At 46.3% G+C, this 14,825-nt stretch overlaps 1 protein-coding gene across 7 annotated transcripts in view; it reads right to left on the reverse strand.

Annotated features, from left to right (window-relative positions):
- The window catches only part of KAT2B (lysine acetyltransferase 2B), a 71,361-nt gene that overhangs the window by 50,677 nt on the left and 5,859 nt on the right, over positions 1 to 14,825 (reverse strand). The window contains exon 1 of one of the 7 annotated variants that reach the window (XM_075922076.2): positions 12,354 to 12,425. The exons of 2 other annotated variants lie outside the window; for them this stretch is intronic. Coding sequence is in view for 4 of the 5 variants with exons in the window: in XM_089776636.1 (XP_089632762.1) it covers positions 11,550 to 11,795 (246 nt within the window). In the remaining variant the exon portion in view is untranslated. Of the gene's footprint in view, positions 1 to 11,549; positions 11,981 to 12,353; positions 12,426 to 14,825 lie in introns of those variants that run through there. 4 more of the 7 variants (XM_089776636.1, XM_075922069.2, XM_089776638.1 and 1 more) reach the window with 4 other exon arrangements.

Consider the following 14,825-nt stretch of genomic DNA (forward strand, 5'->3'; position numbering starts at 1 on the left):
AGAACAGGGCTGATATTACAGACACACTCAAGCCTAAGGGACACTAGGCACAGTCTGTAAACATATTCCAAAGGGATCATAACAGAACATCTCATGAAGAAATATCTTAGTGCCAACTAGGGATGAAATTGTGTAGCTGATTAACCGATAAGCAAACGCTTATAGGTTAATGCTATAGACTACACACATTTTCCTCCCCCGACCCTTGTCAGTAATTTTTTTAGCAGGCTGGCCAGTAGCCCAGCTCAGTTCTGGCTCATGCCACGTTTAGAACCTACCCCTGCTGTGGCTCTGCATGTAAAGTGTATTAGGAGCCAGGTGGGCAGACAGTCCGGGTCAGTTACGGCTTGCACCGGGTCCAGTAGCTCAGAACGCCCCCTCTTAGACAGGGGCTGCTGCCAAACTGCGCTGTTGCCTCTTTAACAGAGGCAGCAGCACTGAGCAACAGGCAGCCAGTCCACAAGGGGAGCTGGTTTTTAAACTGTCTCCCCTCGTGGACCAGCTCTCGCCCGGCACCCCACACTGCCTCTGATACAGTGGCTACCAGCCCCAACCCCAGGGACTACAGAATAGTTGACTAACTGATAAGAATTCATGAAGTTACTCGACTACAGGCAGTCCCCGGGTTACGTACAAGATAGGGACTGTAGGTTTGATCTTAAGTTGAATTTGTATGTAAGTCGGAACTGGTACATATTGTAGGGGAAACTCTAGCCAAACATTTCTCCAGAGCTCGGTTTTATTCTCCCACACCTCACTTCCCTCAGTCCTTTATTCTCAAGCTGAGGTGTCTGCTGAGAAAAGCCGCTCCGCGTCTCCCTGGTCTGCTGGGGGGAAGCAGCTAGTGAGGGGTTGCCTCACCCCGTTTGTAAGTAGGGATACGATGTAAGTCAGATCCATGTAACCCAGGGACTGCCTGTATTCAGTTAACCAATATTTAACATCCCTAGTACCAACCTCCTCCCCACAAATAACAGGCATACCCAGGTTCAGAACTGTGCTTAAACGGACAACATGATTGATTGTATGAGGTAAGGGGTAGTAACTAAGCAACAGTAGGTGGCAACCTGATTCATCAGGAGTGATGTGTAACTTGTTTGTACATGTGTATAACAGTGAACCCCAAAGAGTTGTCTTTGTCAGACATAGGGAGCAATGTCAAATTCCATGGCATTGACTCGAGTCAGGCCAATGTAATGGGCATATATGTGTTAGCCTAACTGTAGACTCCTTGGTCCAGGGAAGCTAGGGCTGTGCCTCATCTACAAAAAACCGCACCTGATGCCTTTGATCCTTATCTGATATTGTTGTCTTTGGGGGCTCTCTTGAAAATTGCTGCGTTGACTACTCATGCATGGTCAACACAGTAAACAGGGGAGCAAACGCATGAACGCACGTAGCCAAACAGCTATCATCACTGAAGGAGCAGGAGACAGGTCAGGACACCACTAGTGATGCCTGACTACTACACACATCACTGATTTCAATTGGTCAGAAGATAACAGCTGAGAAAAAAGACTAGCACTCCAAACCACAGGATAACTCCTCTACAGCAGATCCTGACTCCAACTTATGTGCAAAAGCAGCTTTCATCTATTTGATGTGCTGGCTTCTATTACTATATCATCTAGACACTTTTATAAATTAAAACAATGAAACAGATCATCCATCAGGTAGCATTCACATCACAGCCCTGTCTTCTATATTGCTGATTAGGAACCATACAGACACATGAAGACCCCAAAGCAAAATGAAATAAACAACACACCATGCAGTACAGGTGTCACAACCACAGGTTTGGACAAATTACCAAAACAAGGGATTCCAGAGGCAATAGTCTCTACCAAGGAAATGGTGCAGTTTATATTTCAGAAGGTTTAGAGCAAAATATTGATGGCAGAAGTTAACTAGTATGACTGATTATAAGGTAGAAGTGGGCCAGCAAGTAGGCAATTCCAGACATTCAGAAGTTGAAGTGGCACTGTTCCACTGGAATGTTAACACTTCAAAAGCAAATTACTTGGTACAAGAGCAGCACTGGTGGTATTTTCTTTTCCTCTGACTACCAGCAACAAAGCAACTAAAGACCGTTTGGATTTTCCTAACAGAACTCATATTCCAATCTGAAGACCTGTCTACAAGAAGAGCATCTTCTCTCTGCTCTACATTTAGAAATATTTATGTACTGCACTGTAACAAGATACACAATAATTTGCTGTTCTGGGTTCTTACTAATGAAATGACTGCAAAATGCTGCATAAAAATTAAAAGTAAGTGTAGCACCACAATTTGTAGTGCCAATGTTTATCTTGTGTGTGTCATATTCAGAAAGGGTTTGAAAAATAAATAATGTAACCTATTCCTACAAAAGTTCATTATCTTTTTTTGAATTGCCTTAAGGCACCAGTGCCCAAAGGAGGCATTAGAGACTGCAGCTTTTCAGATGCCACAACTGAAATATTAGTCAATTTTGTTGAAGTAGTTCTTCAACTCCATCATTTCAAGTCTTACACCCTGGGCTCTGAGAACTGCAATGCTGAAGGCTGCCTCTTTGCTGGACAACACAACACATGACTTGTTTTCTCTCCCTAACATTTGAGCACTTACATTTTCCTGGATATATTTGGAAGGGCTGGTCGCACCACCCATTTATCCCTGTGGTACAGTCTGTGTGTGCATGCCAAATGAGAGTCTGACTGCACCCTATGCTGTCAGGCCCATCAGAAGAGATGAAGAAGGTCTATGCATGAACTGAAATCAACAGGCTGACTTAGGCAGATTTGTCCCTAGAGGTTCCCAGGAAGCACATACCAGCTCACCACCCTTGGAAAAAATAAATGTGCTTCTTCCTCTCTGTCCACTTACACATGCTACTGTCGGGGCATGAAATGGCAGGCAGAAATGTGAGCAGCTATCTACAGCTGAGAGATATATCCTAGTGGGGGAGGGAGCCACTAGACCCCCAGGTAGGATTGCCAGAAGTCCTTTTTTTTTTTTTACCAGAAAGTGTAGTAGAAAAGGGGGCCTGGAAGGGGTGCTGGAAAGGGGGGGATCAGAGGCCCTTTACCATGACACTTAAAAGTAGAAGGTGGCTATTTCCTCCCACTTTTTTCTGACCATAAGAGTGGGGGGAAGGGTGGAGAGGAGTGAACAGGAGCAGGACCTCAGGTGAATACGCAGCTTGAGGGTGCAGCCTCAGGGAAAGGCGCAATGCAGGGGAGGGGCCATAGTTTGAGAACACCCCTCCACCTCATGCGTGCACACACACATATAGGGAGCTTCCGATGCTCCTAAGACAAGGCAGTGTTTGATCAGTACTGCTGACCAGTAATTGGATTTTTAGTGTCTGGAATAACTGCAATTAGCCTCACTGCTGAAAGGGCAGGAAGAGCAGCAGCTGCTGATGGAGAGACGTGGCTCCCAGACCCAGAGTTCCAACCTTTGGCAGAAAGGTAGCTACTGGCGCTATTTCCAGGGAGATCCTATCCACACCCCTCCACCTCAGCTTGTCCCGATTGCCCCCACCCTGGCCCCTCACTCCAGGGACGACTCCTCCTCCGCCCTGCTGTGCCCTAATTGCCCCCAGTCATTGCTTCTTTTCTGAGCTACAATCTGATCACTGTGCCCCGACTGGGCAGGCAAGGCAGGCTTCAAGTCAACGCCTCCCAGCCTGGTGAATCCCTGGAAAGAGAGCAATAGAGCCAGAAAAGTGAGTGGGAGTTGGGTCTGAGGAAGAGGATGGGCCAGTGGTATCTTGGGGGAAAGGCAAGGCAGGGAATAGGGCAGAAGTGTCTGGTTTTCAACTATTAGAAAATTGGCAACTCTACTCTCAAATGATGAGTCAGTATGTGGCGAAAGGGAGAGACAGCTTTGGAGGCAGAGAGCTGTGGGAGGTATAAGGCCTTTTTTTTTTTTCCGAGTAAGTGGAAGTCTGGAAGGATTTATGAAAATTCTAGTGAATTTTAGGCTATTTGTCTGTGCTGTTTCCTCTAGCATTCAAAGAAAAATACCGGAATATACCTAAGCTGAATATATGTGGTCTTCCAGATACTTATATGGAGAAACACTCATGCTTTTCACACTAACAAGCATGGGCCCTACTTTTATTTGAGTCACCCCAAAATTGTGGAACCTATTTATCTTTAGCAACTAGGAAGAAAAGGCACAGATTCGAGTGATGCCTGTGAAGCAAGGATACTGCGTATTGTAAACCTTCCTGGAGCCCTGATCATCTCTTTGGGGAGGTCTACACTGCAACAGCAAGTCACAGACACCGGACTAGGTGACTCCGGCTCTCTGGGCTTGGGCTGTGGAGCTATAAAACCGTAATGTAGACATTTGAGTTCGGGGTGGACCTCGGACTCTGAGATCCTGCCCCCTCAGCAGCCGAGTCCAAGCCAGAGCCCAAAAGTCAGTTTACCTTGGCCAGCCAAAACTAGGCTGCAGATCTTTTATTACAGTGTAGACGTACTCTTTGAGACTCTTAAATATCATATATTTTCTTAGGATGCAGAGTAAGACAAAATCTGATGCCATCCAAATAGCCCAGGCATGCTTTGTGGGAAAGTCAGCTTCTCCATCAAATTGTTTATTTTTTGCAATTCCTAATATGTAACTGTAAATCTAGAACCTTGGTGTTGCACTAATGCTAATTATTCTGTAAGAGGAAGAAAAAACAGCCTGGAATAGAACAAATCATCATTAAGGAAAATACAAAAGATAGTAATAAAGGAATGTTCAAAAATAGAAACCAGAATATTTGTAAAGGGGACTTTTAAATAATATTTTATTATTAAATAATATTTTTAAGGGGATTTAATCTATCCATTTTCTCCCTACAGGTCTATCAGAACTGTTTTTCCCCTCTTAGACCCAAGCATGTCTCTAATAAAAGGCAATATTTAATGCTATAAACAAGCCACTCAAATATTAAGCATGTAGTTTAATATCATATCTAATAAAAATAGTAAGAAAAGCTGGGCAAAATAATTCTAAGACAATTTTCTATGAGCATAAGTGAACCTTTCACAAAGGCACACAATATAATGTTTACTCCAAATCCTTAAATCCATAAACAGTGAGTAACTACACAAACTTTAGCATCACACAATAATTAACACCAAAATGCAAACAAACAGATGCATGAATAGTGAAAACAGCTTCGTTTAACTGCCAGAAATAAATATCAACCCTCCCACAGAACATAAAATGTGTTCAGTGGCAGATTTTTTTCTGCCCTCAGTTGTACTTCCTAACCTAGCTAGATCTTTTGAAGCAGATGTTCAATTCTTTTGTTACCACATTCCAGAGATCTCTCCCAAACAAACATCAACATTTAAAAACTCAGCATAAAACACAGATACAACATAAAAGCTCAGTCAGCAACATAGAAGCACAACTTGAACAAGGTCCTCTTGATAACTAAGCCTTCATTATGGACCCTGACAGTGCAAATATTTTGCATTGAATGCACAATGTGCATTCCTTAGCGGCTTAAATTACATCCCGTTGAGTTATTTTGAGTTTTCTACTGTGTTTTGTTCACTCATTTCTTTCTCTGACCCTCTAATGCCAGTTTTTCTTTTTACATGTCACTCATCTGTTTTTTGTATGAAATTACCTCCTCGAAAACTTAATTTAGCTTCAAAAACAGTCTGGGGTGCATGTGTCGGGGCTGGGAGAGGGGAGTATCTGACCTAGTACATGCAGTCCTTGTATTGATTTTTCTAGGCCATCTGCAGGGCATTTCAAACACTTAAAATAAAGGACATCTCAAACACATTTAATTTCCTCTGCCTTACCACAGCCTTCAAGAACGTTGGTTGTGACACTCATCCTTCAAACCCAGGGTACATTAACATTGTTCCTTAGTGTAAACAGTTACCTATTGCAGCCATTTACCTCACAAGCATCCCCAACCCATGCTGGCCTGGAAAGATCTGGATTAGTCAAAACAGCAGTTAAAATGCACTTTACTTATTAAAAGCAAAGAAAACAATATGAACATGTGAATCCTCATGGTATTGCTACATTATGTATAATTATGTATTAAGACTAGGAACCAAGTCCAGGAACCAAGAATAACCAAAAACAACTTTAGACATTTAATATTATTTGTAGCCAACAGACAAATGGCTAATCTGCACTTTCAGACCTTGTACACTGAAACAATATCCAAAATGACACTGAAAATAGCATGCTTCAGGTACTCTATATTAATAACTCTGTGTTTGTTTTTTGTTTTAATTATAGAAAGATCAGGAAATTACAAACTTAAGGATGTACATGCCACTTTTCATCTAAGGTTCTAAAAGTTCTTAAGCAAGATTAATGAGTGATGTTTCACAATAGTTCACATGCTAAGAAATAGTACCCCATTTTACAGGGGGTAAAGTGAGCACAGAAAGGTGCAAATTCTGAGACACATGAGCTGTAAAGTAAAAAGACCCTAGGACATGTAGAATTAGCTCTTTGCGCTAGGCATTGTACTTGGCTTTGATGCCCAGAGGACTGATCTATTTAGAATTAAAGGGTGAATCAGGATGTAATAAGCTAAATGCTAAATTCAAGGAGAGGGGATCGTACATAACATGGGGGGGGGGGGTAGATTTAGAGAAAAAAGTTATATTTCCTCCCATAAAAGCCTGTTTAGAGGGTTCAAATTAGTAAAGACAGCTCTTCCCAACAAGCAGTAATCTCAAATCAATGATAAATCCTTACAGGAGAAACTTCATGTGGCTAAAAATAGAAATGTTAATAACTCTGCAAAAGTTATTCCTAATTGTTTCTGCTCAAATTCAGAATATCCTCCATAAAACATATTACACTGAGAAGAATCACATAGATACTGACTGCAGCAGTCCATCTTCCAGAGTTTGATTTAACGTGTCTATTAAATACCCGTTAAATTGAACACTGAAGGAGCCCCCATAGACGCCAGAACTCCTACTCCTAGCGAGGAGTAAGGAAAATCAACGGTAGTGTTTCTCCCATCTACCTCCCACTGTGGAGGACAGCGCCAAAGTTTGGCTTACGATATATCGACTCCAGCTATATTTGTGATATATCTGAAATTGTGTACCCTGAGCCAACCTTCAGCTGTAGCATGGACCTGGCCTGAAAAGGAAATAGATCTATTTGACCAAAACATTCTAAGGAGCCCTTAGATTTCTGAGGACAAATTGTAATTCTGATTAATTCTACTTTTGCTGTCATTTTTACAGTATCTGCTAGATGAGTCCATTTAATGGCAACAAGTACATTTATGTAGACTTAAGTTCTTCAGGACAGGCACTGTTTCCTACCACAGCCTGATCGTGCTTAAGATTTGACATACCTTTAACACTCAGGGATCTGAAAAATCACACCCCTGAGCCTCACAGCTAAGGTAATTCAATCCTCAGCATAGACTTAGCTACTCTCACTTTGGAAGGTGGTGTTCTTACATCAATGGAAAAACCCTTCTATCACAATCGGCTGTATTTACACTGACATGTTCCTATAAACCGCTCAGCACATACATGGTCTAAGTGTTTATACAGAGACATATTCCGTGGGGCTCCAGTTGGAGCTGTTACCTTTAGCAGAGATTCTCAAACTTTTATATTGGTGACCCCTTTCACACAGCAAGCATCTGAGTGCAGCTCCCCCTCCCCTTATAAATTTTTAAAACCCCACATTTTTATATTTAACACTATTATAAATGATGGAGGAAAAGCAGGGCTTTGGGGAAGAAGCAGATAGTTCACAACACCCAGTAACAATTTCATGGCCCCTTGAGGAATCAGGATCCCCAGTTTGAGAACCCCCTGCACATTATCACTATATATACATACCTATATATAAATAAGAATTTAAAAAATCCTGGTTTAATATTTAAACAATGTACACGTAGAAAGATAGTACACTTTTTAGAGCTCCCAATAAGACTTGGTTTGTATCATGCCGAAGGAACATGTATAAAAAAGCCAATGATTTTTCCTCCTACTGCCTTCACTAAATGCATATGAGTAAGTCACACAGTGCTATTTTCATACCAGTGATTGCCAAGCTTGCATTCAAATGTTCAATCTCATGCTGGGCTAAATAAATATTTATGAACTCATTCATATTTATAATAGTGTCCATTACAATGTACTACAAAACATACCAATGTAAAGGGCTTTTTAATTCATGTTAATTGTGCACTATTTTGCCTTTGTAAAGCAAATTATGCACTTTAACTTGAGGTTTAAAAGGTTATTTTTTAAAAAAAATTACTTTGCATAGAAAAGCATATTAAAATTAATTTAAAGTTTTTGTAAAATCATCTGTAGTGCAGAAAATATGGCTATTTTTATCATCTTGTTTTCTTATAAAAATGCTTTGTGTGTCCTATGCCCTGTCTCTCCTTTGAATGCTCCTAAAGGGATAGTCCTTTAAGATCTTTCCTTTTTTCTCTCCACCAAAGACCCCGCTCGCTCCCTGCAGAGTTTGCCAGTGTCTCTCAAAGATGAGCCAGAGGGCATCATTAGAGAGCAATATCAGTATTAACAGTCTACTTCCAGAGGAGCAGAGGGTGGAAGTAGAGCACTGTGGAAGTCTGATCTGTAGCAAAGCAACTCTTGTTACTAGATAGGCCCACGCTCTAGTCATCCTCCATTCAGTGTTCTCGCTGTCTCTGATCCTTCCTGAATTGTCATGTCACTTCAGACCTACTCAATGTTCTCTTCCTTGCTACTTACAGCGCCTCAAAGGCTAAGAGTCTAATGAATTCCATCTTGCTGACTGCTATCATTCATGCTGGAGTGGGAAAGGAGAAAAATACAAGGACTAGGGAATGCCAAACATGCTGAGTGACAGGCACATTCCCTGCACACTCTAAGGTGAACAACTATACATAGATTCACACTTTTGTTACAGGATTCACATATGCTTACTGCATGAATGGGAACACAAATTACATACTTCAGTGATCTGAGGGCTTGTGAAATCAAACACAAAAATAAATCAAAAGTTGAGACATAAAGCAAGGAAATTCAAAGTTAACCTTTTCACCGCTGCAACCTCTTGCAAATATTTATTTTATAACCCCAGCACTATGGTACCTGAACATTAGCCAAGTATTTAGAAATAGTACTCTCTCCCCTTTTCTCTTCCTTCCCAGTCTAAAGGAGGAAAAACTTGATAAGTTCACAGGAAACCTATTTTCTTTTGCTTGCTTATGTTCGTGGGTAGGAGAAGTGTTGTGTCAACAAAATATCCAGAGAGAGCTAAACCAAAGAAATTAATTTCACATTTAATTCTGAAAATGGTCATTCTGTGTTCATTTTTGTAGAAGTGAGTTCCATCATCAATTTCAGCTCCCATGAAGGTTCCCTCTCCTGCATCCAGAAGCCTCCGACTCTACCTATCAGTCAACACATCCATCTATGGAAGAAGAAATCTCTCCGGTAACTAGAGCCAATCTGACTGCTCTTGTAAATTCTACTGAGATTGGTAGACTGTTAGGACATCCCATATGCACCCAGAAGGCTAAGAGAGGATGCCTGGCACGTTCTGAAACAGTGAAGAAATTAAAATAAATATGGCTTCTTTAACATGCTCCCACATGACACTAAACAAATATTCATCCTGCTATTGAAGGCTCCCACAACACCAGGATTCCTCCATAATCCTGCCTCAATGTACACACAAACATGAGCACTTAACTTGACCCTTGTAATAAGGCAGTCTGCTTTATAACTGCTTTGTGTTTTCTCAGTTTTCTTTTTCATGTTTACCTCAATACTTCTAGTAATGCTTTTCTGTATTGAAAACAATGTACTTGAGTAAAGTGCTCATCCAAGGTACTGTATTAATGACCTCAGAAACTAAAGCAGCCTATTTCTCCATAGAAACAAAGGCAACGGCAGTGTCAACTTCCTCAATATGCTTAAATCATAACCAGTAGAGATAAGCTTTTGAGAGTTAAGAGGCTGCACTCACACTTTTGCTTCTCTGCCAAGACTGCAGTGAAGAGTGCCAATTCTAGCAGGGCCTTTTGTGATGCCAACAGCGCCCCACTGGAAGCCCAGCTAAAACTACCAAACAACCATCACTGCTTCCTGGGTAACAAGTGTTTTTAAAAGGTTAATAAAAGCAAGACCCAGCCTCAACCCCTAATTGAATGAATGTGCATAGCCTGGCCACTTTTCTCCAGAACAGAAGGAGAGGACAGAAAAGAAACTTTAGGGTGAGCCCTGGGAAATCTCCTCGAACACTGACTGGCTGCTTGGGCTCTGACCTCCTCATATTACTGATAATCCAGTAATACAATGTTTTTGTCAGCCAGAGGCCGCAGAAGCAACAAGGCAAGTCCCCGCCTCCTTCAGCTGTCATCCTGTCAAAACAAAGGCGCTGCTGCCAAGCTCTGGGCCCCGGCGGCCAGGAGTGCAGCTGCAGATCCCAACACCCACCCTGGCCCTGCTGCACCCGTCTTCCCCGTGCAGGGGCCACCGCAAGCAGCGGGATGTGCCCGAGTAGCACACCTTGCAATCATGGGGCGATTGGCGGGGTGGGGACTTAAACTAACAAGGCAACAGCGTTCAGAACTGGAGCTTGTCCCGCTGCCAAAGCCTGTGTTTACAAGGCAAGCAGCTGCAGCGGCATTTCACCAAACAAATAATAGAGTCATGACAGGGGCTAGTGTGTGCTGCTGGCCTAAATCGCCTTCCCGTCAGACACGTGCACCATCTTCCACACACATACCTTTAGACAGCCCCAGCCCCACCCGCCCCTATTTCTTCAGAAACGGGCAATATTCTCCAGTGTCCCGCCCCTACTCTCCCGCGGCCAAGTTCCCTCTTCCTGCTGTTCAGGAGAGCGGGAGGGGTTCTCTCCGTCTGATCGTCAACGCAAATGTCACACCACCAACCCACGAGACACAGAGGACACGGGGGGGTCTCTGTAAAGGCGGGGGGGGGGGGGCTGGCAGCGCTCCCAGGGGGGTGAGAGGGGCAGAGAGGGCGGTGCACAGGATTGATGTTGCAAGGGGGGGGGAATTGCACAAGGCAGAAGGGGGGGGGTGCTGCAGGAAGGTGGCAAGGGGGGGAGTGAAGGTAGCAGGGAGAGGTCTGTGCGGGAGAGAAGTGGGAAGGAGATGGCAGGCAGCGGTGCGGGGACGCGGGGGGGCTCCGATCGCGATGCAGGGGGTGAAGGTGACCGGGGCTGAGGAGTTGCAGGGCGGAGCGGAAGGTGTCGAGGCCAAGGGTGGCAGGACGGGGTTGTGCAGGGGGTGTAGTGCCAGGAGCAGCAGGCAGGTGAAGGGGGGCTGCCGGTGGGTGTCGTAGGAGGTGGCAGAAGGGCGAGGGCTGCCCGGGAGGCTCCTACACACACCGTTCTCCAGCTCCATTTTAGGGGCCTCCCTGGTCGCGCCTGCTTTCAAAGACAAACAACCAGAGCGCAGCCGCTTCCGCGCTCCCCCGGCGGCAGGGGCCGGAGACCGGGGCCGCCCCCGGGTCAGCGCCAGGACCAGCTCCCCACCCCCGCGGGCCCGGGTGGCGGCTGGCTCCCGCGGCCCGGCTCGGTACCTTGCAGGCGGAGTAGACACCCAGCTTCTCCAGCTTCTTGACCCGGGGAGCGGAGCGCAGCTGCGCCTTCTTCCCCGCGCCGCGGGCCGAGCCGGGCTCCCCGCCGCCCCCGGGGCTCTCGGCGGCGGCGGCGGCGCGGGCAGGTCCGCAGCCAGCCAGCCCCCCCGCGGCTGGGGAGCCCTGCGGCAGCCCTCCGGCCCCGCCGCCTCCTGCCGCTCCCGCCCCGGGCCCGCCACCCTCGGACATGCCACCGCCGTCTTCGGCCCGGAACCCGGCAGGAGCCGCCCGTCCGGCAGCTCCCTCCGTGCCCGGCTCGGTGCGCCGAGCGCTAGACCCTCCCCTTCCCCGCTCTGCCGCCGGCTGCTCCCCGGGGGGAGGGACTGGCCGCGCCGCGGGCGGCCCCTCTGGAGCCGGGAGGCGGGGAGCAGCGGCAGCCCGGGACAGGCGGGAGGGCCGCCCCTCCTCCCCCGGCCCCGCACTTCACAGCACACGCCCCCTCCCTGCAGGCCAAGGAGGGAGTCACCGACCCGCAATGGGGGCACTTGCCCAGCCGGCCGGGAGCATCGCCAGCCGCTCAGCTCAGCCCAGCCCCCCCGCTCCAGGCGTAAGCAGGGTGTGTGCAATATCGGCCGCTTTCTGCAGTCCCGCCTCCCAACCCCCCCAGCACAGCCCGACTGAGTGGAGAGGTAAGATTGCTGCTGCCCCGCCGAAAGTACAAAGGGAAACAATCCACCTCCCGCAGCGCCCCTGCCCGCCGCCACAGCGGGGCTCGCACCCTCCCGGCCACTTCAGCGACAGACCTACCCTCCCGGGACACGTCCGCCGCCTCGCTCCACTCTCAGCTCACTCAGAGCCACACTTGGCAAGTGACACGCGGCGTGTAACTGAAAGTTCCACCCACCGGAGAAAGGAGGCAAGAGTAAAGCCAACTTTCAGACCCTGCCGCAGAGGTTTGCAACCGGAGATCCCCAGACTAGAGTTCAGATCTCCAAAGGGGTGCAACGCTTCCATTTGAGGGGTCCGCAAATGCAAAAAAGACTGAAAACCACTGTCCTGGGGTTCTAAAGTATGGATGCTACTGTATGGTTTTCTTTTCCAATAACAACAGCTATATCCAGTACATGCTGCCAACCCCCCATTCAAACAGCCTTAATCAATACTGTAGATAGGGCTACTCCAGATCCAGACAAAATCCATATTAAAAGAAAGCTTGAGTACACAACTGTAAATTGACAATAAACAACATCAGAGGTGGAGTATTGGGATTATCACCAAAACTAGTATCACAAATCAAGGAAATGGATGGTTCAAGTTAAATTTAAAAGAAAGGCAAGTATGTTAAGGGATGGAACTACTTAAGGCTCCCCATCACTTTCACTCCATTAGCTTAACTCTAGGTCCCCATGCAATAGCTGCATAATAGTGACTAGTGCATAAGTGTATAAACTCTTACACTGATATAAACTAATACTTAGTCAGATTTGCAAGGCCTTGCACACAACTGGATAGCATTTCTGTCTATAACATTATTCTTTTTGAACACTGCATCTGACCAATTCCTAAATTTCAGGGAATGTTCTAGGCATCAGAGCTTAGTGATTTGGGGGGAAACAAGAATGGTGAGCACATAGGACACGTCTACACAGTAGGGCAAAAGTCAAATTTAGCTACACAACTTTGAAATAGCTTATTTTGGCTTTTGGCACTGTCTACGCAGCAGGAAGGCAAAGGAAGAAAACTCTTCCTTCGACTTCCCTTACTCCTCGTACAATGAGGGCTACAGGAGCCATAGTAAGAAGTCCTCCAGCTCATGGGCGGCAGCAGGGCTGGATTACCCAATAAACAGTCTAAGCATGTGCTTAGGGCACCAGCAAAGCAGAGGCACAAAAAAAAGAGATTTGACAGTATAGTATTGTTTTTATTTTAAATTACATAGGGGGGGCATCATAATCTTTTCAGTGCTTAGAGCCTCTAGCAGGGGCACCAAAAAAAAAAAGATTTTACGGTATAGTATTGTTTTTATTTTGAATTACATAAGGGGGTGGGGCACCATAATCTTTTCAGTGCTTAGTGCCTCTAAAAGTCTTAACCCGGCCCTGGGCAGCAGGTTTGTATAATTTTTGGTGGTGCCCCATTAGCCACACACCCCGGCCTCCATTAGCCACACCCCTTAACCCTCCTCGTTAGCCACCCCTCTGGAGGTATCACGCTTGGGGCAAGATGGACACATGACCAGAAGTAAACGGTGTCATGTCACCCCTCTCGAAGGGCTTTTCCCACCATCCTCCTACCAATCGGGATTAGTTTGGCCCCCACCAACCCCCCCTCATGCAACTATCCTGCAGTTGCATTAACCCAATGTGTGTGACATTAACTCAGGGGCAGAGAGACTGAGGGAAGTGTTCCCTCTAAGGTTATGTCTACACTCGCGGCTTCTTGTGCAAGTACAGCCGTTCTTGTGCAAGAACCAACAGAGCATCCACACTGCCCGCCTGCTCTTGCACAAGGAAATTTACAGTATGGCATAGTAAGAGAGAGCATCATGCACAAGAGCTACGTTCTCTTCTAACAGGTGTAAGCTCTCTTGCGCAAGAGGGGAGTGTGGATGCTCAGCAGGGATTTCTTGCACAAGAAACCCCTGTGGCTAAAATGGCCATTGGAGCTTTCTTGGGCAAGAGAGCGTCCACACTGCCATAAATGCTCTTGTGCAAAAGCACAGCTCGCACATGGCACTGTGGACGTGTTCTTGCGCAAGAACTCTTGCACAAGAAACCACCAGTGTAGACATAGGCTAAGAGTTTCTCTCCATGAGCAAAATGACCTCACACCAGTACTGAGTTCATGTGGCTTGGATGTGCCACTGTGGCACCCAAGTTATTAATACATATTTTTAAACCTTTACCTTTTCTCTCTGCTGCCATGTCTCCTTCCCTTGTTCCATCAGCTCCCCTGGTGCCTGCTGCCCCCACAACTCCTCACCCTCCTCTACTGTCCTGACTCCTGCCCTTCTCACTGCCCTCAGCCCTCCTGCGACCTGCCCCCCTCCACCAGCCCTTCTCTCCCCCCTGTGCCCACTCCTCCAGTAGCCCCACTCTGATCATGTGAGCTACCCCTCCTTATCCCCTCTTCTAACACCTCCCTCTACAAACCTGCCCTGCCGCTCTCCTCTCGTGGTGGTCCCTCCCCTGCAGATGTCTCCCCTTCTGCTTCACCCCCAGAATTCCCTGACACCTGCACCTTCCCTTACTTCTGTACTCTCCTGGTGCCTCCCCCTTC

Source organism: Pelodiscus sinensis, chromosome 2 (genome assembly GCF_052426305.1).
Source record: "Pelodiscus sinensis isolate ZL-2025 chromosome 2, ASM5242630v1, whole genome shotgun sequence".
NCBI classification, from domain to species: domain Eukaryota; kingdom Metazoa; phylum Chordata; order Testudines; family Trionychidae; genus Pelodiscus; species Pelodiscus sinensis.